Source organism: Sus scrofa, chromosome 1 (assembly GCF_000003025.6).
Source record: "Sus scrofa isolate TJ Tabasco breed Duroc chromosome 1, Sscrofa11.1, whole genome shotgun sequence".
Classification (NCBI taxonomy): domain Eukaryota; kingdom Metazoa; phylum Chordata; class Mammalia; order Artiodactyla; family Suidae; genus Sus; species Sus scrofa.
The window spans coordinates 224,064,255-224,086,587 of NC_010443.5; the positions used below are offsets into that span (position 1 = coordinate 224,064,255).

Below are 22,333 nucleotides of genomic sequence, written 5' to 3' on the forward strand. Positions count from 1 at the left end.
CAATAAGTACAGTTGGGAGAGGCTAGAATTTTAGCAAATGTCAAAATGGGACAAAAACACATTCAAAGGGGTATGTCTTTCAAAGGAAACTGCAAGTAGCTTGGAATGGGTGGGACATAAGATCTACAGGCATTATAGAAGGAGGAGAAGGCTAGAAAAACAACAGATAAGAAGATATATAAGGTCTTCCTATTAGAACTGAAATTGAGGAAGAGACTGAATCCCATCAAGAAGGTTTATGTTTTCATGAAAGGTACCTGTTAGTTCTGAGCAGCAAGAGTATACCTTGCTGACTTTGAGACCAAAATACCAGTCAAACATTTGCACCCCAAATCTCTCTAATCTGAAAGATTTCAACATTCCTCCCTACATGTAAAAGAACCCATAAGATCTTATCAGAGTGATGGACAGTTTCCATGTTCAAACTCATTTTTTTACAAGAACCATTCCAGCCACTGAAGAAAGAATTCCAGCATAGAATGGTCTCATTCTAAAAAAAGAAAGACTCTGAGCTTGAATTAGGAAATAAATCAGATAAACAAGCAAATACCAAGAAACAGTTTTCACTGAAATTTGATCTACTCCCCCAGTATGATACTTTTGACTCCATTATTGTATTGATTGACAATGACTTTTCATTAACAAGCATGAAAGAATGACAAAAAATTTGGTGTCACAGCCAACTTATGCCAAGCCATTTTCTAAGACGAAGAGAGGGCAGATGTTTAAGCTGCAACTGTCTTCTTCATACATCCTATTCTTTAGAGGGAAGAAAATCTTTAAAATGCAGAGAAAACTTTAAGTAACATATTCAGGTCAGAGCATCTACAAAAGGGCACATCATCACAGTCCAAAGCTAACTGATCATGTATTGGGTATTTGTATTTTGGATGGTCTTCTACTTGATTGGTTGGGTCTATCAATAGTGAAAAGTATGAGTGAACAGGCTGTACAGGTTAAAGCATCCAACGAAGACAATGAGATGTTCCTGTTACATATGTAACCAGCCCAGAAAAAGTTTAACATCCTTTTCCAGTCATGTGATCTGAACCCAGGTTGTCAATCTATAAGAATATAAATTCACTGCTTCCTACTTCCAAGGCTCCCTGGATAAAGTTCTGCTATGACCCTTAACTTACAGAGTTGTTATCTCATGGAACAGTTATGAGCTGAATGATGGAAGTTTCATGTCATGGTTACCCCGATGCATTGGATGATGGTGTAATGATCAAAAAAGATGCCAGTGATGACAATTGAACGTCCCTTTGCCTTCCCAGCCTCCTTCATATATTCTCAGGCATAGGATGACAAAGGGAAGTCCACGAGTCACATGAGAAGGACTGTAGCCATGGGTACACGGTCAGGAGCTCCTCTGTTTGTCTTCACTTCTACAATCCATGCCACCACCCTGTCCTGCTTCCTCCTCATCTTGTTCATGCAAATTCCTTACCATCTTGACCCTAACCACTGTCCTCTGCCTAGAGTTCTGCTGATGATTAATCCCAAATGAACCAACATTCAGCCCACGTCTGACATGGAGTTTGTATTCATATAGTTGTTGAGTGAAATAATGACCCCAAACCCACTTTACATAACAACATTTTAGGGGGGTGTCTTTTTGAATGAAATAATGCTTCCTTAAATGGAATGAAAAGAGCAAAGGTTCTAGAATTACATCAGCCTAGGTTTGTACCCAGCTGTGCCACTAACTAGATATAAGACAAGGTCTTAACTACTCTGAGATGCCATTACATCAACTATAAAGGAGGATAATAATTCCTATGTTGAAGGGTTTTGCGACTATTAAAAGAGACAGTATATATAAAAATGCTAGCACAGTGCCTGGGACATGAAGGCTCATTTATATTTCTTATCTGTCTTATGTGGTATTATTAGGATGATGAATAAGGGAGTAGTTAATCTCTGATATGGTTGGATGTCTTAGAACAGATAGAGATAAGCAGCAATCACAGAAGGGATGGTGTTAGGGATTTATAAAGAAAATGATTATTTCTATGGTTAATTTTCTCAGCTGGAGTTCAGGAGGAAATTTATGTGGTCCAGTAATTATACTTACCAATTGGGTCTAATTGGCAACTACCCCAAAATGAATAAAACAAGCGGGAGTCAAGAGAGAAAAACGGCAGGCATCCTGTCAAAAAATAAAGTCTTTGAAATTTCTACAACCCAATGGTCAAATACACATTTTATCAAAGCAGACCAACTGCCCAATTTACAAATCTGCATGTGTGATGGCAACCCAAGTTGCATATTCAGATTTATGCAAAGTATCCAACAGCCCTTTGTACCAAGCACAACTTGTCTCACTGCTCCTTCGGTTAAACAGGTCCTTATAATCAACATCTCTAGGAGTTCCCATCGTAGCTCGGTGGTTAACGAATCCGACTAGGAATGATGAGGTTGCGGGTTTGATCCCTGGCTTTGCTCAGTGGGTTAAGGATCCAGCGTTGCTGTGAGCTGTGGTGTAGGTTGCAGACGTGGCTTGGATCTGGAGTGGCTGTGGTTCTGGTGCAGGCCAGTGGCTACAGCTCTGATTAGACCCCCTAGCCTGGGAACCTCAATATGCCCAGGGAGCGGCCCAAGAAATGGCGAAAAGACAAAAAACAAAAACAAAAAAAAAAACCTCTAGCCAACAAGGATTTAGTCCACCAATTTTAGCTTAAGCCTTTCTCACACCACACTCCTCTGCTGCCATAGTAATGTTTAGAGATACATTTGTAATAAAACTACTATCAAAATGCATGGGAAGAGGTGACAAAATCTAAGATAGTATGACTTCTGATGGGAAATCAGGTAAATGGAATAAGGTTGAATAATACTGGTATATATAATATTGGCAATGTTTCAGTTCTTAAGTTAAATAATAGATTCATGGTGTTACTTTATTATTAGATTAGAATATTATTTAATGTTTATGTATAAGTATTCTTTTGTATACATAAACCATTACACTGCATTAAATTAAAAAAAATCCTCTTTGCTGGAGGAGGTATCCTTCAATTGTTTCAGCCTAGTAACTGCTGTAGAGGTTAAAGGGTTAAATGATTTAATCCATGTTAAGTTCTTATAACAATACTTTGTACTTAGTAAATTCTCAAGAAATGTTTGTTGTTGTTATACTAATGATAATAATAATTATGTTTTCCAAGACTGAATAAGAACTGGATTCTCCCCTCCCTCCTTTTAAAACTAATGCTGTACAGTAGAAAAAAAAATTGTATTGGGGAAATAACAATTAAAATGCTACAGCCACTTTGGAAAGCAAAAGAAAAACAAACAAACAAAAAAACCAAACAAAAAAACCCTAATTTTCTGATTTCTAAAGATATGTGCCTTATTCTCAGGTGATTAGCTACTTTTGACCTAAAAGAAGTATTTTTTCCAAGGCTAACATACTTCTTTTCTTTTAAAGGGGAATTGAAGCCAATGCCAATGTGTCAACATACCTAATATTATTTACTGAAGAGATTTCCTCACTTCCCTCTCTTCTCTCATCCTCTAAGAAAATGACCAATTAGATACACAGAGTCATATATATCTGTCATATATATTCTATACTTCTAACATATCTATCCATCAATATAAAAAGTTATCAAAGGTATTTCGTTATATTTCCTCCATTTTAGTGATTCTATCCCAAACTGGGAGATAAATTTAATGGTAAATCATGTCTCTGGCCCTAACTTACTAACAAGCTAGTTTTAGGACAGAAGACTCAGGCAGGATCTCATTTCAAATCTAGGCCTCAGGAGAATCTGCTCCTGCCCTTTTTTGCTCCTTTCCTAAAACAGTATTTACAGAAGGTTACAGAACCTTAAGTTAGGTCTTCTAGCCATAGTATCCTAGGATCAGGCCAGATTTCTAGAGCAGCCATGACTTAATGGCAGTTGTTGCTAGTTGTTGGTTGATCTGAGGGTAGCTGGTTGTTGATAGTAGGGTCTCACCCACTTTTCATGGGACATCACTTGGTAATTCCTCACTGGCACTGAGGAATAACTTGGCAGAGCTGCCTTTTCATAAGAATGTACTCACTGGGGACATAAAGCAAAATCCCTCAAAGCACAAAATATAAGGGTTGGTTCTTCTGGATTCTCAATAGTTTGCAAAATAACAAGCCAAGAGTAATTACTGTACATTTCCCAGAAAGTTACTAATTAGCACGTTCCTGAGAACATAAATTCAGCTTGGGAGCACACACCTCCCCAGGCCACGCTGTACCACTGTGTGCAACAATGAGACTGCTTGCTAAATTCTATGAGCAAAACCTCAAAGAGTCAACAACACAAATCCTCCCATAAATTTAATACAAAATCATTTGTTTAAGGAACAAAGCACAAAATTGGCTTAGTTATGTCTTTCCTGCAGGGTGAACAGCACACTGATATGTTTGTTTTCTTTCTTTTTTCCCCCAGTTCCCAAGCCCTAATGAATAAAAGTTAAATGACATTTTAGTGTAGATCAACCAGATTTGTTGAAGATCTGTTGCATGGTTAAAAATGGAAATGTCTGAACATCCACTGTCAGCTGATTATGATCCCAATTGTCTTGATATTTCCTTGTTTACCCTTCAAGATGCAGTTGAAAAAACAGTTTCAAGGGGAAAAAAATGGGAGAATAGAGGGTTAAGCATTTTGCATCAAATGAGGTTGATACCCTAGGTACCCTGCTTTTAGTGCTTGTTCAGGTGCATGGAGGGCTTTTTATTTTTATTTATTTATTTATTTGCCTTTTGTCTTTTGAGGGCCGCACCTGCAACATATGGAGGTTCCCAGGCTGGGGGTCTAATCGGAGTTGTTGCTGCCAGCCTACACCACAGCCACAGCAATGCTGGATCTGAGCCTTATTTGCGACCTACACCAGAGCTCATGGCAATGCCGGATCCCCGACCCATTGAGCGAGGCCTGGGATTGAACCTGCATCCTCATGGACACTAGTCAGCTTTGTTTCTGCTGTGCCACAAAGGGAACTCCTATATTCTACCTTTACATCAACCTATTAAGGAGCATCAATAAAACAGAAACGATGAAACATCTATACCTTTTCCTTATGATTTTGATGAATATGTGTCTTAAAAACTAAGTCTGGTTCACATGTAGACCTTACTTATATTTGCAGCCTGAATTTTGTCTATGCAGCTAGGATAAACAATTTAATGAAAGTAAAATAAATGTAATTAGCACACATGCTGTGAACTACATTACTAAATGTTGAAAGCTTTTACCTGCATGGCTTGCAATCCATTGCCCACATTCCACCTATCAAGATATTCCTGAGACAGAGTTCACATTGTGGTGCAGCAGAAATGAACCTGACTAATATCCATGAGGATGAGGTTTCAATCCCTGGCCTTGCACAATGGGTTGGGGATCTGGCATTGCTGTGGCTGTGGTGTAGGCTGGCAGCTGTAGCTCCAGTTAGACCCCTAGCCTGGGAACCTCCATGAACCTCCATACGCCTCAGGTGTGGCCCTAAAAACAAAAAACAAACAAACAAAAAAAGATATTCCTGAGAATACTGTGGCTACACTCGCCCACAAACATTCCATCCAGAAATGCTTTCTGTGTGAATTCCTATTGTATTGTACTTCATATCATTAAAGGAGTTAACACTTGCTACTGTACATTGTAGCCCTCTGTATACTGAGAGGAAGGGCATGGATGCAGGCAGACTTCTTGGGTCTGCCATTTATTAGCAGTCTCACCTTGGGGGCTATTACTTGACCTCTTTGTGCCTCAGTTTTCTATTTGGCCAATGGGAATAATTATGGTACTCACTTCATAGGGTCATAGAGGATTAAATAAGTTATTTCTAGTAAAGTTTTAGACTAGTACTCAATAACTAGCTACTGTTTATTTGTAAAACTCTAAGTCCTCCAAGTACACAACTATGTCTTACTTATCTTGCCACCCTACAAGATACATATATTTTGTGTGTGCTTTATATATTGTAGGGCGCACAAACAAATACTGGTAGAGTAAAAGAACTATCAAAGAGAAATCAACAGAGAGTATAATCACTATTTATTTAAAACAATGGATTTATTTAAAATGACAAAAACGAGTTCCTATTTTTGCCACATTTCGAAAAGCTGAAGAACTTCTGACATATATTTTGGCTCCATACAAACCATCTTAAGAGTACAGTGGAGTCAAGAATATAGTGGGAGGCACTTTTCCCATTGCAAGCATCACAGCTATTGAATGAGCTGTAGTGAGCCTGCTCCATCACAAGGAGTAGGACCCATGGAGAGGGGAGTTGGACTTTGGGCTGCCCAAGGGCCTAGTGAAAGGAAAATTAATGATTTAGCTCTATTGAATTGTACTCATAGTAGAGATATAAAAATAGGGCATTTTCAGTAGCCCCTTTATACTAGGATATCTGGTTATGGCTAAGCATTGGGAATAAATTTAGGTTGTTTTGTCATTTACCAACTCCAAATAGGGAAGATAATTTAGGTTCTGAATTCAGCCACTACCATATACAAGCATCAAAACTGTTATATTGGTTTTAATGTTTTATACACATCCTTTATATGATTTGAGAATATTATTCTCCATGATATGTCTTTAACTAGTCTCTTCCCTTAGGTGTCCTGGCTTGACTCCTTCCTTTTGTCTTAGATGAAGCAAAGAAGTGCCAGCAGACTGAGTGAGCAAGAAAAATCAAGGTAAATCAAACACAGCTGTGTCAGCTCCTTATCCACAGGTCAAGAATGATAAACATACACTTGGGGGAAGAAAGCACCGTACATGGATAGGCTGACTATTACCACAAGTTTTCTTCCCTCTTCTGTCCCTCTCTCTCTTCTTCCACCCCTCCCTCCTTTCCTCCCTCCCTCCCTTCCTTCCTTCCTTCCCTCCTTCCATAAAAGCTCTATTTGGTAATTGCAAGAAAGCAACATGGGGGTTTTAAAAAGGTATTACTGGAAAGTGTCAGTTCTCATCTTACGCCTTCCACTTCAAATCTGACTCCCTAGGAGTAATAATTGTTCACCTGTGTCCTTTCAATATATATATGTATTATATATACATATAATTTAAAAAACAGAAATGTTTGAGGTTTTTTTTGGTCTTTTTAGGGATATCTTCCCATATGAGCCCAATCAGAGCTACTGCATTATTCTTAACAACTTCGGAACATTTCACTGCATGTCCACATATAATTTAAGCAGTCACTTATTAGAGAATCTTTGAATTATTTCATTTTATTACTGTAAACAACATGACAATAAATATGCATTAAAATTCCCAGAAGAAAACTGCAGAACCAAAGGCTATGTACCTCAAAATTTAATAGGAGCAGCCAAGTTACTTTCCAGATAAAGTTGTCTGAATTTGCACACCCTGCCACATGTATTTCCATATGTACACCAACTATTTTTAAATTTTGTTTTAAAAACAGTTTAAAAAACATTTCATTGTTGTCTTAACTTTCATTTCTTTAATTCTGAGTGAGGATGAGTATTTGTATTTCCTTCCCTGTGATTTTCCTGTTGATGTATTTTAGCCATTTTTTTTTAGGATTTTTATTTTGGTTTGTGGAAGCCCTTTGCCTACTATGGAAATAAGCCCTTTGTCATGGTTGCAAATATTTTCTTTGCTTTTCCTTTTTTTTTGAATTTATACTGTTTTCTAGTGGTGGTTTTTTTGTTTGTTTGTTTGCTTTGTTTTGTTTTGCTTTGTTTGCTTTTTGGGGCCATACCCACAGCACATGGAGGTTCCCAGACTAGGGGTTCCATTGGAGCTACAGCTGCCATCCTACACCACGGCCGTAGCAATGCAAGATCCTAGTCGCATCCGAGACCCACACTACAGCTCATGGCAATGCTAGATCCTTAACCCACTGAGCAAGGCCTGGGTTAAAACCCGAAACCTCATGGTTCCTAGTTGGATTCGTTTCCGCTCTGCCACAACGGAAACTCCTCTAATGGGGTTTCTAAACACTGAATCTAATGTTTATAAAAACTTAATTTGTATGAATGGAAATCACAAGAGCTCTGAATTTGATATTATAAAAAGATAAAGGCGAAAGATACTAGGAAAGGCATAGATAAGGAACCTGTTCTATACAAACAGTGTCCAGAGAGGAAAGGTGAGATTTATTTTCAAAGTGTTTGCCTGTTGTTTCATTAAACTTGTATGACAACAGATCCACCTAGGCTTTATTCAGTTAAATAGAGAGGAAACTCCAACCGTTTTTAGCTCTACCTTCTAGGTTTTACCGAGTAACACAAGCTAAAATCAATAAGAAAAACTAACTAAGGCTGGATCAATAATAACACGTTTCTCAGTCTCTAAAACAAGGTGACTCAATTCGCCATTTATTAAGAGAAGATCTGCTAATTGATCTTTCTATAACTGTGTTGGCAAATACTCTCAATTATATATTTACAGGCATTCAAAAGTTTTAAAGAGCCCTTCAGCTGTATTTTACCAGATTATTCGTTATCACTTCAGAGTTATTAAAATGTAGAATGTCAACTTGGATAATTGGCATAAGAAAGCTTTAAATCCCTCACAAATGCATCTGCTTTTGTTTCCTTGGCAGATGGGCTGCCCTTATCCCCTAAGATGGATCTCTTGTTCTTATTCCCCAAAGGGCCAAGGTCCAGAGATAAGCCTTCATCCCCAGGAAGGATTTGAGAAGTGACCAATCTCCATTCTACTACCTGTTACCAAAAGTATAGTCATGTGTAGGTCACATGACAATTATTTTTCAGGATTTATCTTTGAAATATTAAGTACATTGTCATAGAAACACAGAACTGAATCTGTTCTATTTACTTTTAATATTTAGGTTTTAAAAAGATCGCAAATGATGTGCGAGAAAATACATGGCTATGGATCCATTATGGAACAAACATAAATTATGTATGGCAGGGCATGTGCAATTACTTTGAGGCTAAGAGGAACTATATGAGTTAACCTATTATGTTAACTAAACAAGGATGGTCTAAAATAATGTACATATGTTTAGACAACAATGTACAATTGTCTCAATCCAATTTCAAGGGGGAAATACAATTTCCAGAGCCAGTGCAAGAATCTTCAATTACATATCACTAAGAAACTCACAGGTAAAGAGTGAAAGGACAAAATAGGAAGCATATACTACAAGAGTTATTTATGGACAAAGCTCCACAATGAACACACTGGAACATGTAGGTGTATCTTATTTATGAATAGAAGATACGTGTTTTTCCTTTGTTTTGTTTTGTTTTGTCTTTTTAGGGCTCCACCTGTGGCATGTGGAGGTTCTCAGGCTAGGGGTCGAATCGGAGCTGTAGCTGCTGGCCTATACCACAGCCCCAGCAATGCAGGATCTGAGCCACATCTGTGACCTACATCACAGCTCATGGGAATGCCAGATACCCAACAAATAGGGATTGAACCTGCATCCTCATGGATGCCAGTCAGATTTGTTTATGCTGAGCTATGATGGGAACTCCTCCTGAATGGGAGATGTGTTTTAATTCATGTGCCAACTCTATCCAATTCTTAATAACCATTTGCAATGTTATGATGGAGAGGTATATCAAAAACCCTAATATCTATTCTTTTCCTTCACAGTGATAGAATTTTAGCTGCTTGACCAGAATAAAGGTGATATTTTTGAATCCCCCTTTTGCTAGGTGTGAACATGAGACCAAATATTGGCACGTAGGACACAAGCCAAAATGATGTAAATGACTTTCTCACTGTGCCAAAGGGTTATGACTTCCCCTCACTCCTTTTTTCTTATTCCTTCTCATCAGAATGTAGATGTGATGGTGAGCTTTCTGGAACCATGAAAACAGGGTGGGCAGAGAAAAAGAAAGAAGAAGTCTGGGTCCCCAATACTGTGAGGTTACCACATCAGGTCTGGACTCATGTTCAGAATAACATATGTGTGAGGAATAAACTACTCTCTCTCCTACTATATAGCATAGAGAACTGTGTCCAGTCTCTTGGGATAGACCATGATGGAAGATAATATAAGGGAATGTATATATATGTATCACTGGGTCACTTTGCTGTACAGCAGAAACTGGCACAACATCGTACATTAACTGTAATCATAATGATAAAAAAAAATCCAACTCTTGGAGTTCCCATTGTGACACAGTGGAAATGAATCCAACTAGTATCCATGAGGATGCGGGTTCAATCCCTGGCCTCACTCAGTGGGTCAGGGATCCAGCACTGTAGTGACTGTGATGTAGGTGGCAGACATGGCTCATATCCAGTGTTCCTGTGACTGTGGTGTAGGCCGGCAGCTGTAGCTCCAATTTGACCCCTAGCTTGAGAACTTCCATATGGCACAGGTGTGGACCTAAAAAGAAAAAATAAAAAATAAATCCAACTCCTGTCTCATTTAGGCATCTATTGTTTTGAGACACTGTTACAGCAGCAGAATCTGTATCTTCATGAATGTAAAATGGTCCAAGCTGTACTAAGGCTCAGTGTTACACTAGGTTTACAATGTCACCCATGGGCATGGGAACCTGATGGTTTCATGCCGACACTAACCTCTTATTGTGTGGATATTCAACTTACTCCAAAATGGAAAACATTCCAAGGAAATGCTCATGGAACTCGCACCTTAGACTTCTCCTTTGCTACCTGCCTCCATCTCTGTGCTATTGTTGATACTCAGACTTGGCCTTTCAATATTTGGTATAAAAACAAAAAAAAATAAGACTTACTTAACAAATAATAAGAATAAAAATAAATAATGTATGTAGTATTTACGATATTTACTTATGTATAAATGACTATAATCCTTTAAAATAGGCCCTGGGAGACATCTGCTTATTTCAGTTATGCTGCCATTGCTGATATACTTTTGGAATTTTTTTGAAACTCTAAATACATTTCGCATAATAATATGACTGTGTCAAATCAACAATTCTTTATTGAACACTTACAATGCATAATATTAACACTAGTTTTGGCATCAGAGAGGTTGGTAAATTGTAAGAATTTAATAGTAAAGATGTCAAAAGTATCCTGTAGATAATCTATGTCAAATTTCCAGGGTAATTCAGCTTCATAATTTAACAACAGTAAAAATAATAATACATATAAGAGGTCCATTACACTTCAGATACCAGAAATGAAATGTGATCTCTCTCTTTTTTTTAAAAAAAGGGCTGCAGGTACGGCATATGGAGGTTCCCAGGCTAGGGGTCAAATCGGAGCTGTAGTTGCAGGCCCACCCCACAGCTACAGCAATGCCAGATCCAAGCTGCGACCTACACCACAGCTCATGGCAATGTCAGATATATAAACCACTGAGGAGGCCAGGGATCAATCCCACATCCTCATGGATACAAGTCAGGTTCGTTACCATTGAGCTACTACAGGAACTCTCGGAATGTGAATTTTTAAAAACCACTGCTTTATGGCATTTTATGTCATGAATTTATTCATTCACTCAAGATTTATATTTCTGCCCTGCTCCCTTATATCTAAAATAATTCTCAGTAATTTATAGATTAAAAGTTAGTGGTCTCTTTGTATTTAGTTTCAAACTCTTTATTCTCCTAGAACCTTGGTTTATTAAAATATTCCTCAGGCAATGAACACTTAGTGTGTAGGCTCTCCAAAGACCTGCAGATAAAGCAACCAGATTTCCGTGCGTCTGCCTCTACCCCCAAATTAGCTAATAACTATGGACTGTGGGATTTCTCTGAACATCTAGGACTCTGACAGAAGAGCCCCCAGCACTGAGCACATTTCTGAAGTCACTGAGCCTGAAACATTCAAAGCAGTGGCGTTAAGAGTGGGTGCTGCCCAACTGGAAATTCTGATTTACTTCTTAAGTCAGTTCTGCCTGTTAAGCAGGTCGGCATGTCTCTTCAAATGAAAAGCTTCCTTAGAGTCATTATGGCAGAAAGGTCAATTCAAGTCCATTTACAGTTTTCAGATACACTGAGAGCTCCAACATAGATAATGACTTTGGTTCTCACTCAGAAGAGAACAGATTCAGAGCAAATGAAGTTGGATATAAGGAAGAACTTCCAACAACAAGGGATGTTAGGATCTGAAGGATCTGCCAGGGCTGATACTGTTGACTGAGGATACTAAAGTCTTCACAGGTTAGGTATTTTAAATCTCAGTGCTGGTTCACTATTGCTACTTCTTCTACAGGTCTTTAGACTAGGACAAGAGTATCTTGGAAGGCTGTGGCCCTGCCAAATCAGTTGTGGGCTATTGAAAAGATTTAGAAAAAAAATAAAAAGAGAACTCAAGGAAACATACTCAGAGCAGTGTTTCCTAAGGGATGTGACTGGCAATTAGTCCAGGTAATTCTTCATGTGAATTTGTCCAACATGGGTTCAATATTAACATTCTCACCTCTTCTCTTGTCCTGTTAGGAACACCAGAAATCATGCCCACCGAATCCCCCTGATATTTTGAAATGTCTCCTATGGGAGGCAGTGTCACCCTAGTTGAAAACTATCACAGTCATGTTTAAGAATTAACATCACAAAATCATGGTAAACGAATGAGGACACAGTCATGAACACTTTTTCTGATTATGGGAATTCACTGAAACAAAGTGCGTTAAGTTGATGACTCACCTCACAGAGAGAATCTTTTTAAAATAAAATCTCCTGGAACCTTAGGACTTTACCCACACTGAAGCACTCTGTGGATAAGCCTGTTTTTGGGGCTCATGTACCAAAAAACTCAGTGGAAAGGGTAAACTTCTGTTCCCACAATAAGGCATAACTTATTGAGGATGATAGTCTCTGCTGCTGGGAGATATTATTATTACTATGTGTGAGTAAGCACACAATCACATATGAATAGGTGTGTCAGCTTAGGGACTACATAATAAAACATTTTTTTTTTCCTGCAGTGAACTCTAAATAGAAATATCCTCAAATATCAAATTTGATTGTGTTTTGTGAATTCTGTGATTATTTCTGCAACTTGTTTATTTAAAACTGCCAAGCCAATTTTAATCTGCTGCTTTGGAGAAAAGTATTTTTGGTGCCTTCATTAGGTGAGGCTATGCTCAAATGCCAGTTGTTACTCTGGGGTAAAGAAAATGCAAAGCATCAAATTCTCTTTCAAGAAAACCCTGACAGTAGCAAAAGCTCTGGTTACAAAAATCAAAACCTACCCATTAATTAGTACTGCAAAATAGGTGCATCTATAATGACCACCACAGGGACACAGCCCTTAGACTGGATTTAGTCTGAAGTAGATTTCACTTTATAGTATGAAGATGACAGAGTCAGAAAGTACTAGCCTCGTAATGAAATTTCCCACAACCAAAGTTAATGTTCACAATATAATTAGATATATTATCCGAATAAAACTGTGCATTCAGACAAACCTAAAATAAACTTCAAACACATAGGAGTAATACTTTAATTGATTAGAGCCCATGAAGAACTAGACTTCAGTCCTCTTCCTCCAATCTCCTTTTTAAATAAAATGGTAAATTATAAGAAGGAAGTCTGATATTAGCCTAAATCTAAACACTATATATAAATCTAATTTATATGTTCTGGGCCAATTCACATTTAGCCTAAATTCTAACACCTCCAAAGAGAGGTTCAGCAAACCTGATATTCAATATACTAGAATAGTTTGACTCTCTAAAGAAATATTACATTTTCTCCACTATACTCTTTACTTGGCAGGAGGAATAACTACAGTTTAGAATTTATATCTTCAATGATATTGAAAAAACAAGAGTTTTCTGTTTATTGCTGCAATGATTAATACTTTAAATCACTTAACTCTTTAAAAAGTAGTGTTTTATCACAGGATGTTGAATGAATATAATTCCCTATGCTATACAGTAAACTTTTTGTTTATCCATCCTATATATACTGGTTTACATCTGCTAATCCCAACTTCCCCATTCTCTCCTCCCTACTCCCCCAAATGGAAAAGAATATGAAAAAGAATATATATATATAGATATCTATATATCTATATACCTATATATATAGATATCTTTAAGTCATTGGCTGTACAGCAGAAATTAACAACATTGTATATCAACAACAACAAAAAAGTAATGTTAATAGAGGCTTTATAATGTGCTTCAGAATACAATTTTGAGTCTTGTTTTCTATTTGGACCCTTTTTGTAACTCCAGGGATATAGGGTCTTAATGTAATAAGCAGAGTCAGGTTCGATTTGTGGTAAAGACATTCTGACAAACATTCTAGATTCTGATGGGCTTCAAATGAAGGCCTGGGTCTCAGGTTGGAATCTCTGGGAGCCCATCAGGCTTCATCAACACAGAACATGGTTTCCCACTGGGGGATCGCTGTGCCACCAAGAAGGCAGGAAGGGAATCAATGTTTCTGAATTGTCACATGCAGAATCCTGTCATATGCTGACTCATTTAATCACGACATTGTGAAAAACTCTTAACCCTAGCTCACAGATGCAGAAACTAAGTCTTGAGAGACATACGGTAATTTGTTTAACATCCCAGAGCCATGAAGATCTGAATACACAGGTCACCCTGCCACTCTCAGCTTATAGCCCTGGCAATAGGCAAAGACTTCCTTTTCCCCCAAAAGTTATATTCTTTCCTTCAAACACCTCAAGGAACACCACAATTGCTGGGGGTCTTTCTAATCATTCTTTTTAAGAATTGTAAGAGGTAATATTTCTTTTAAATGTTTTTGGGTTAGCTAAGAGTGGAATTTGGGACTAGAAAAGTTGATTGTCAAAATTTTCAGATGAATTTTAGCATACGATAATGTAGTTCTTAATTTTTTGAAAGAATTTTTTAAAGGATTCTTGGGTTAATATTTGCCATTATGTTGCTACTGACTTGAGGAAACACCTAAAACATCTAACCTAGGTGGGGCCAACACAAGTTAAAAATGCTTTGGTAGTGAAATACTTATGGATGAAATGATATGCTGTCTGGCTTTCCATAAAAATTATACAGAGGAGGATGTAGCTGGGTATATACATAGAGAAATAAGACTGGCTATGGGCAGATAAATGTGGTCTAGGTGATAGTCACAGAGGTTATTATTCTATCAATTTTTGGACATTTTTTAACAGTTAAAATGTATGCAGAAAATATGCTTGGGATTTTAAAGTCTCATTAGTCTACCAATAAGCTACTTTCTGGAGCAGACACTTGGAATTCAGCCTTTTAGCTAACACACGTCTATTGAGCAACTACTAAGTTTTCAGCGCTGTGCTCATGATTCGAGTTATATGAATATGTGAACAATGACAAAATAAATGGGATGGATTGATTATTATAAAGCTTTATTTATTTAAATAGTTTGAACTTAATATATGCGACACTTGGCAATACTAACTGAAGGTGTGGGTCACCTTTGATAATTCTCTTAATCGCTTCTCTGCACCTCAGTCTGATCTTTTAGATGAATGATTCTATGTTCTCATGAATGGATGCAGATGCGGGTGAGAAAGCGCTGCTTTCATCCAACACTGGTAATACTCCTGGGATGAAGGTATATAGAGTATATATAGCCTGACTCCTTTGCTTCTTATTTTGTACTTGCCTGGCAAAACCCCAACAGGCTCTCAACCCAACTCTATGCCTATTCTGCTACTCAAGGTGAACATGCTTGGGAAAAAAGCACACAACCTTGATGATTCATGCCACTATAAGTTTATGGCCACACATGCCAAGTGAGCAATCCCACATTTCCCTAGTCAGCTCACTCTCCCAGCCTCTACTCTTTTTTTTTTTTTCCTTTTTTCTCCCTAACCTTCTACACCTCCTCCCCATCCGCATTCTTAGCTGATGACCTCCTGTATTATTTCTTTAGCTATAGAAGGCATCTACAGAGAACTACCTGATCTTCCCAGCAGAAAATGCTCCACCCTATCCACATCTGCACCCATATATTCTGCCTTCCCCCTGCTACCCAGGATGAAACTCTCCCTGTGCTACCTCGGGCCATGTTCTTCATTTGTGCCCTGAATCTCATCATGTCCTTTACTCTCAAGGACTTTGTACCAACTCCTCAGACACTGATCCTTAACTCCCTCTCCTTTTCTGTAAAAACTTACTCCTTAGAGGCTACCATCAGCCCTCATCTTTTAAGAATACACTGATGTAAGGATGACCATGCAGCACCCTTGATGTGTCTATTCCTTATCCTGAATGCTCAATTCATTAGCAAGTCCTCTTGAGCTCTACTTACAAAATATTTTAGGACCACTATTGTATGCATCCACTTACATGAGGTACCCAAAGTAGGCAAATTCATAGACATAAAGTTGAACTGTGGTTACCAGGGGGTGGAGGGAGGGAATAAAGGGGAGTTAGTATTTAATGCATATAAAATTTCAGTTTGAAATGATGAAAGTTCAGGGATGTATAGTAGCGATGATTACATGACACTGTAAATGTACTTCATATCATGAGCTGGACACTTAAAAATGGTTAAGATGGTAAATTTCATGTTATATATATTTTGCCACATAAAAAAAGATCAGTTTAGAAAATGTATATGTATATACTTGAACCTAACTACTTTTTACTACTTCTGTTACCATCCTAATTCAAAACATTGTCATCTCTCCCCTGTATTATGGCAATGGCCTACTGAAACTGCCTTTAATCTTGCCCCCTATCTCAGTCTGATCTCCACACACAATAGCAGAGTGATGTTTAAAACCATTCGGGAGATCCTGTGACTTGGCAGATCAAAACTGTTAGGATAAAATCCAACTCTTTATAAAGGCCATGCTCTTCATCAAATACGTGGGTCTTTGTTCCTGCTTTCACTCTTCCTGAGAGTTCTTTCCAGAGCTGGCTCCCTTACTTCATTCAGGTCTCTCCTCATCCATCACATCCTCATAGAGCCCATTTTTAACCACCTAATCTAAACTCTTCTCCCAACACACATGTGTGCCTGCATGCAGACATATGTACACATGACGCACATATATATCTTCCTCTGCTTTATTTTTCTTAACAGCTCTTTCACTACCAGACGTCATATATTTACCCATTTCTTTATTTACGTATTACTCCTTTTGCCCCTCTTGACTAAGCTCGATGAATTGCCTACTTCTGCTTTCTAGACCTTTACCATGACTGCTGCATAATAGGAATTCAGGAAATATTTGTCTACTAAAGGCATGATGGGGATCAGTTGAGGCTTTGCAAGTGACATTTGAAGTTTAGAAAATTGCAGATGGAAGAATGTTCCTAGGAAGCTCATGTCTGAAAGGATTCTCCTTTAACTACAAGGAAGTTCTTCAGTAACCAGTGACAATACTTCAGGAAGGAGGGTTGATGGCAGGAATGAGTGGAGGGAGAGGACGGATGGTAGACTAGATGCTAGAGTCCTGAAAAGAGCCTAAGATGCTGGTGCTTGTGACGCATAACTATTAATAGTTAGCATGTGGATGAGAAAAGGCTTAAAGGTCTCCTGAACAGGATTCACTTAATATTGAAGGAAGATATTCTTCAGAAGATTGACATTTTTGCAAGAAAACAGACTTGTGGAAAGACACCTATGGTATAGGACACCCCTGAGTGATGAGGAGGAATGGCACTTTAATGATGAAAATGCTGAGTGCCTTCAGACATCCCCAGGGGCAGCCTACGTGTAACAGGTAGTAAGACTATTCTTGTGGTATCATGGTGGGGGAATCTAATTTTCAGAAGACTAAATTGGGCCTTCCCAAAATTGAAGTACCCTCTTGTATTTTAGCTATCTTAAACTTTTGAAGAAGGGGCTTAAGAAGTAAATGGGATTTTCTAAGAATGGTTATAGAGTAGAAATTTATTTTTGTTAAGATCTATGATATTGCTAATTATGATATAAAGAAAAAAAAGAGTGTTCAGATTAAAAAGTTGGGCTGCATTAAAGGTTTATATTCTTACTTCCACTGTTTCCTGTTTTAACCAGGTCAGCATTTTCCCCTTCTTTTTTTTATTTAAATGTTATTAATTTTTCCATTATAGCTGGTTTACAGTGTTCTGCCAATTTTCTACTGTACAGCAAAGTGACTCAGTCACACACACACACACATATACATTCTTTTTCTCACATTATCCTCCATCATGCTCCATCATAAGTGACTAGATATAGTTTCCAGTGCTATAGAGCAGGATCTCATTGCTTATCCATTCCAAAGGCATCTATCCCCCTTCTTTCTTAGTCAGTCCTATTCTGAAAGCTTCTAGTTCCTAGTGGGCCCTTTGCTTTGCTGTAACTGAATGGGGATCTCAAGATCTTTCTCAGTTTCCAGAAGCCTGGGTCACTCCTTAAGCTATGAGGCCCTTGCTGCTCACCGCACCCCCCCTCCCCAGCTTTGTAGGGTGAATGAAATAAAAGAGAAATAGAACTAATGACTCATGAGTCTCACCTGGAAGGTGACCCACAATCTCAGTTTTCCTGGGATGGAGGGGCCCAGGGACATGGGACTTTGAATGCTACAGTTGAAACAGTCCCTTGGAAGTGTGGACAAGCTGGTCCCATAACTAGATTCAAGGATAGAAGTGGCAGAAGAGCTAACTTATGGCATCATTCACTATAGCTCCTGGCAAATGCTTGGCCCTGAGCCTTTTAATGACCTCAGTGATCTCTCTGGGCATCTTTACCTCGCTTCTTCCCATCTCATTTCTGCACTTGAAGGGATCCCATGGATTCCTATTAAGACCCAAATATAGTCTCCAAAGCAAGGAAGAAAGTTATGTTTACAAGTTATGATGATGGCAGTGAATATTTACCTCCCTTTGCCCCCACCCTCTTTCAGCCACTATTAATTAAGCCAACCTAGGGGCTCAGCCTCTACCCCAGATCTAAGGCCTAATCCTGTTTGTGGACTTAGAGCATTTCAGAGTCTCAAATCAGCTTCTTCAATCTTGTGCCTCAGCTTGGTTCCTGGGTCTGTGCTCATCTCCTACTCTGAGCCCTGGACCCTTGAGTGGGATGCCACCTGTCAATGTGTTTGCATGACACTACCTGCCTTGGGGTTTTCACAAGGGTCCAGTGGCATATGAGTGGCCTGATGCATGTGCACAGAGTCTTGGCTCCTCCAGCATCCCGGATTCCCTGACCATCAGCTTTGTCTGCTCTCTGACTGTTCTGCTAGGCTCTGCCCCTCACTGAGGCCCAGCTACTGTCCATGAGCCTCTCCTGCAGAGCCAACCCCATATACAGCACCCCTGTGAGCTTTGGAGAAAGGCGCTTCCCCAGGCACGGGAATGACAAAAGGGTGCCCCCACTGGGATGACCATTGGGCGAAAAAAGTATCCTTTTCTCAGGCCCATAAGGCACATGGCTTGGCAAACAGAGCCCTGGCTGGGTTTTAACTCCTGCTAGCACCACATTAGCTGGTGAATAACTTATGCAACCACGCACCTAGCCCTCCATGTGGCCCAGCTTCCACTAGGACCTGGCACAATAACATGGTTTATATGTCCGGACAAATTTGGTCTCATTACTAAGCGGTGAATTTGACCCTGCATTTTCCCTTTATCCACCCTGCTCCCATCTCCTTTAGCTTTCAGGTTACTCCTATTGGGGCTCATTCTTAACCTGCCAGTGTTAAAAAAAGTAAGGCTCTGACCTATAAAAACCTAAATAGATAACATTAATTATATAGGATTTGCCCTTTCTATCAAATGTGGTAATAAAATTCAATTTCAGAATAATAAAATCTAGCACCCATTGGCCATAGTACTATGTTAATTTCAATTTCTGCTGGTTTCTGGCTAGTTTTCTAGTGTTTTCTACTTTTTTTCCCCAAAAGATGTTTACCTTTGGATGATCCTCTGTTTTCTCTCTCTCTCAGATACAAGAGAGTTTTCTAATACAATTTTGACTTCAGATCTACACCAAAATTTATTATTCCAGACTTCTCTGTGAAAAAGATGAAGTATGAAACTGCTTAAACAGTAATAGCTCCTAAAAGGTGGAACCAGAAGAGAGAGTCTAGGAAAGAGAAGTTATACGCTGAATATTCCAGTTTTGGGAGGAAGGTGGCGATATTATGGAAAATCCATTCTGAACAGACACAGAGCAAAGATGAGAGATAAGAAAAGCCATTTGTACATGTTGAATCATATTACACTGGACTTCTGAAAACTTATTTAGCCAAAGAAAATCTTTTGTTATTTGGAATTGCAGGCTTTGAAAGTTCAATCAATTAAACACAAGTTTCTCTGATGGAACATACATTTACCACAAAGTTTGAGCCTGCCATGAAGGCATGTGCTACTTTGTGAAAACAAATTTAATTTTATTTTGTGAGGCAGGACAGTAGATTATTTTCATACCTCCATCACATTTAAATGCAAGCCATTTAGTGATGTGGAAAGCATTGCTGTTTTTACAATGCTACCTTTTTATTATTAAATGGGTACACAATAAATACAACATGGAACACATAAGTACTTAAGAGATAATTTTAGTGTAACTATGGGCAATGTATTACATGGTACCCATAAATATACACATATATCTAAATATGTATGTATCTAGAGACAGTGAATGAATACATACATAAAATTAGAGACGAATTAAAGTTTCATCAAGATGGTTACATATTATGCTTTAGTTTAGAGAATGTCAGTTCCCTTGAAATGCCTTTGCACAGCCAGATCTATGCTAACATAAAAACCTGATTTTTTCTTTTTTTAGCTACCAAAAATAGCTTAATAAATAGGAAAAAAAATCTCCAGGATGCTTTTCCTTCTTAGAATATTGTGTAAAGGATGTAGAAAAAAATTTGGAAAGAAAAGCTTATCTGCATTTACAAACCCCAGATGCGGTTGAATTTTTCATGTATAATAGATGAGCCTGAGTTCACTAATTGTGTAATCATTTCTCACGCCTCCTCCAATCATCCTCCTCTAGATGACTTCCTCTAATTCTAATCTCTAGCCCAGTAGAAATATTTTCTGTGTTCGAAATTTGCTCACGTTTACTGACTTTCAGCATAATTTCTTGTGAAGCATGAGTGGGAACAGCGGCCAACTTACTTGTATTTATCTTCTGGAGTGAAATATGCTTTTCCAGCTGTCTCCTGAGTTTCACCTCTGCTCCATATTTTCCAGTGGTCCCATTGTCAGCCAGAATGAAGTGGGAATGCATGCTGTTGAGAACAGTGAGCTTGCTCATAGGATTGGACATGGTCTGATATGGCCGGACAACCTGCAAAATATCAAAAGCAAGGGGCAGAAGTCAGAGAAAAGAGCAAAATGTGAGAACCAGACAGGCAGGAAAGAAAGAGAGAAGGAAAATCAATTCTTTGGTACAGTGAAAGGATAGTCTATATACTCTTCCTAATATTACTCTGGGCAGAAGCAAGATTTACAGTACATGTCCCATTCAAAGCAAGAGTCTGCTTAAAAGATTATGTATTTATTTGTTTTTCTGGATTCAAGCAGAAACTAGAGTTTGTACTCAAAAACTAACAGGTGAATGATTGTTTCATTTTTCTTTTTTACCTTTAATTTATTTTTTTAAATCCTGTACAGCATGGTGACCCAGTTACACATACATGTATACATTCTTGTTTTTTTTCACATTATCATGTTCCATCACAAGTGACTAGGCATAGTTCCCAGTGCTAAACAGGCAGGATCTCATTTTTGAAGGTTATCATTTTTATGCTGATAAACCAAAAATAATTATTTTGTTTCTTTCTGTATCCTCTTCATCACGCCCATACTCTAATAGGCACAGAAGAGCAATTATGCCTCTGGAGTATACTGGAGGGTAGGGGATGGGGGTGGGGGAGGGGAGTGGTCTTTCCTGTCAAGCCCATACAATTTCAATGCCTGTTATTTAAAAATCTACACTCTTATTAGACACTTTAAGTGGAAATGGTGAATATAAAATAACTGTCTCATAGACAAATATAAGGTCCAAAATGTTTATTCCTGTCTTATTTTTCATTGTGTAATTTTAATTTCCTATTAAATTATGCTACCTAAAACAGAACAGTTCTTAGTGTGCCCTTTTAGATTTTGATACAAAAAGAAAAGCAAAACCTATTGCGAGCTAGTTGCTTTATATAACATCATTTATATTCCTTGCAACAATCCTACAACATAGATGCTGTTATATTTATTTAGTAGATGAAGAAACAGAAATGGAGGTTAAATAAATTCTATAAGGTACACACAGACTCAGAATTCATACCCAGGTCTGCCTGATTCCAAAATCTACGCTTATTCTCCTTTCCCAGACTGCTTAGACACAATGGAATCAAGATGATATGCTGGAAATCTACTCCTAAAATATTTAGGTAGAAATATCACTCATGACTATGAAAAAGGAATATTCAACAAACTCATTGTTACATGGTTACCACACAGTGATCTCTGCACTGACTCA

The 22,333-nt window shown here is 38.2% G+C and overlaps 1 protein-coding gene and 1 non-coding gene across 2 annotated transcripts in view; both read right to left on the minus strand.

The window, feature by feature from the left end:
- The window catches only part of TRPM3 (transient receptor potential cation channel subfamily M member 3), an 849,162-nt gene that overhangs the window by 230,992 nt on the left and 595,837 nt on the right, over window positions 1–22,333 (minus strand). The window contains 1 exon segment of the mRNA XM_021074417.1: window positions 20,974–21,145. Within this exon segment, the coding sequence (XP_020930076.1) occupies window positions 20,974–21,145 (172 nt within the window).
- MIR204 (microRNA 204) lies at window positions 1,240–1,348 on the minus strand. Its single transcript, NR_038507.1, has one exon. It is a non-coding gene; the product is annotated as a microRNA 204 (primary transcript).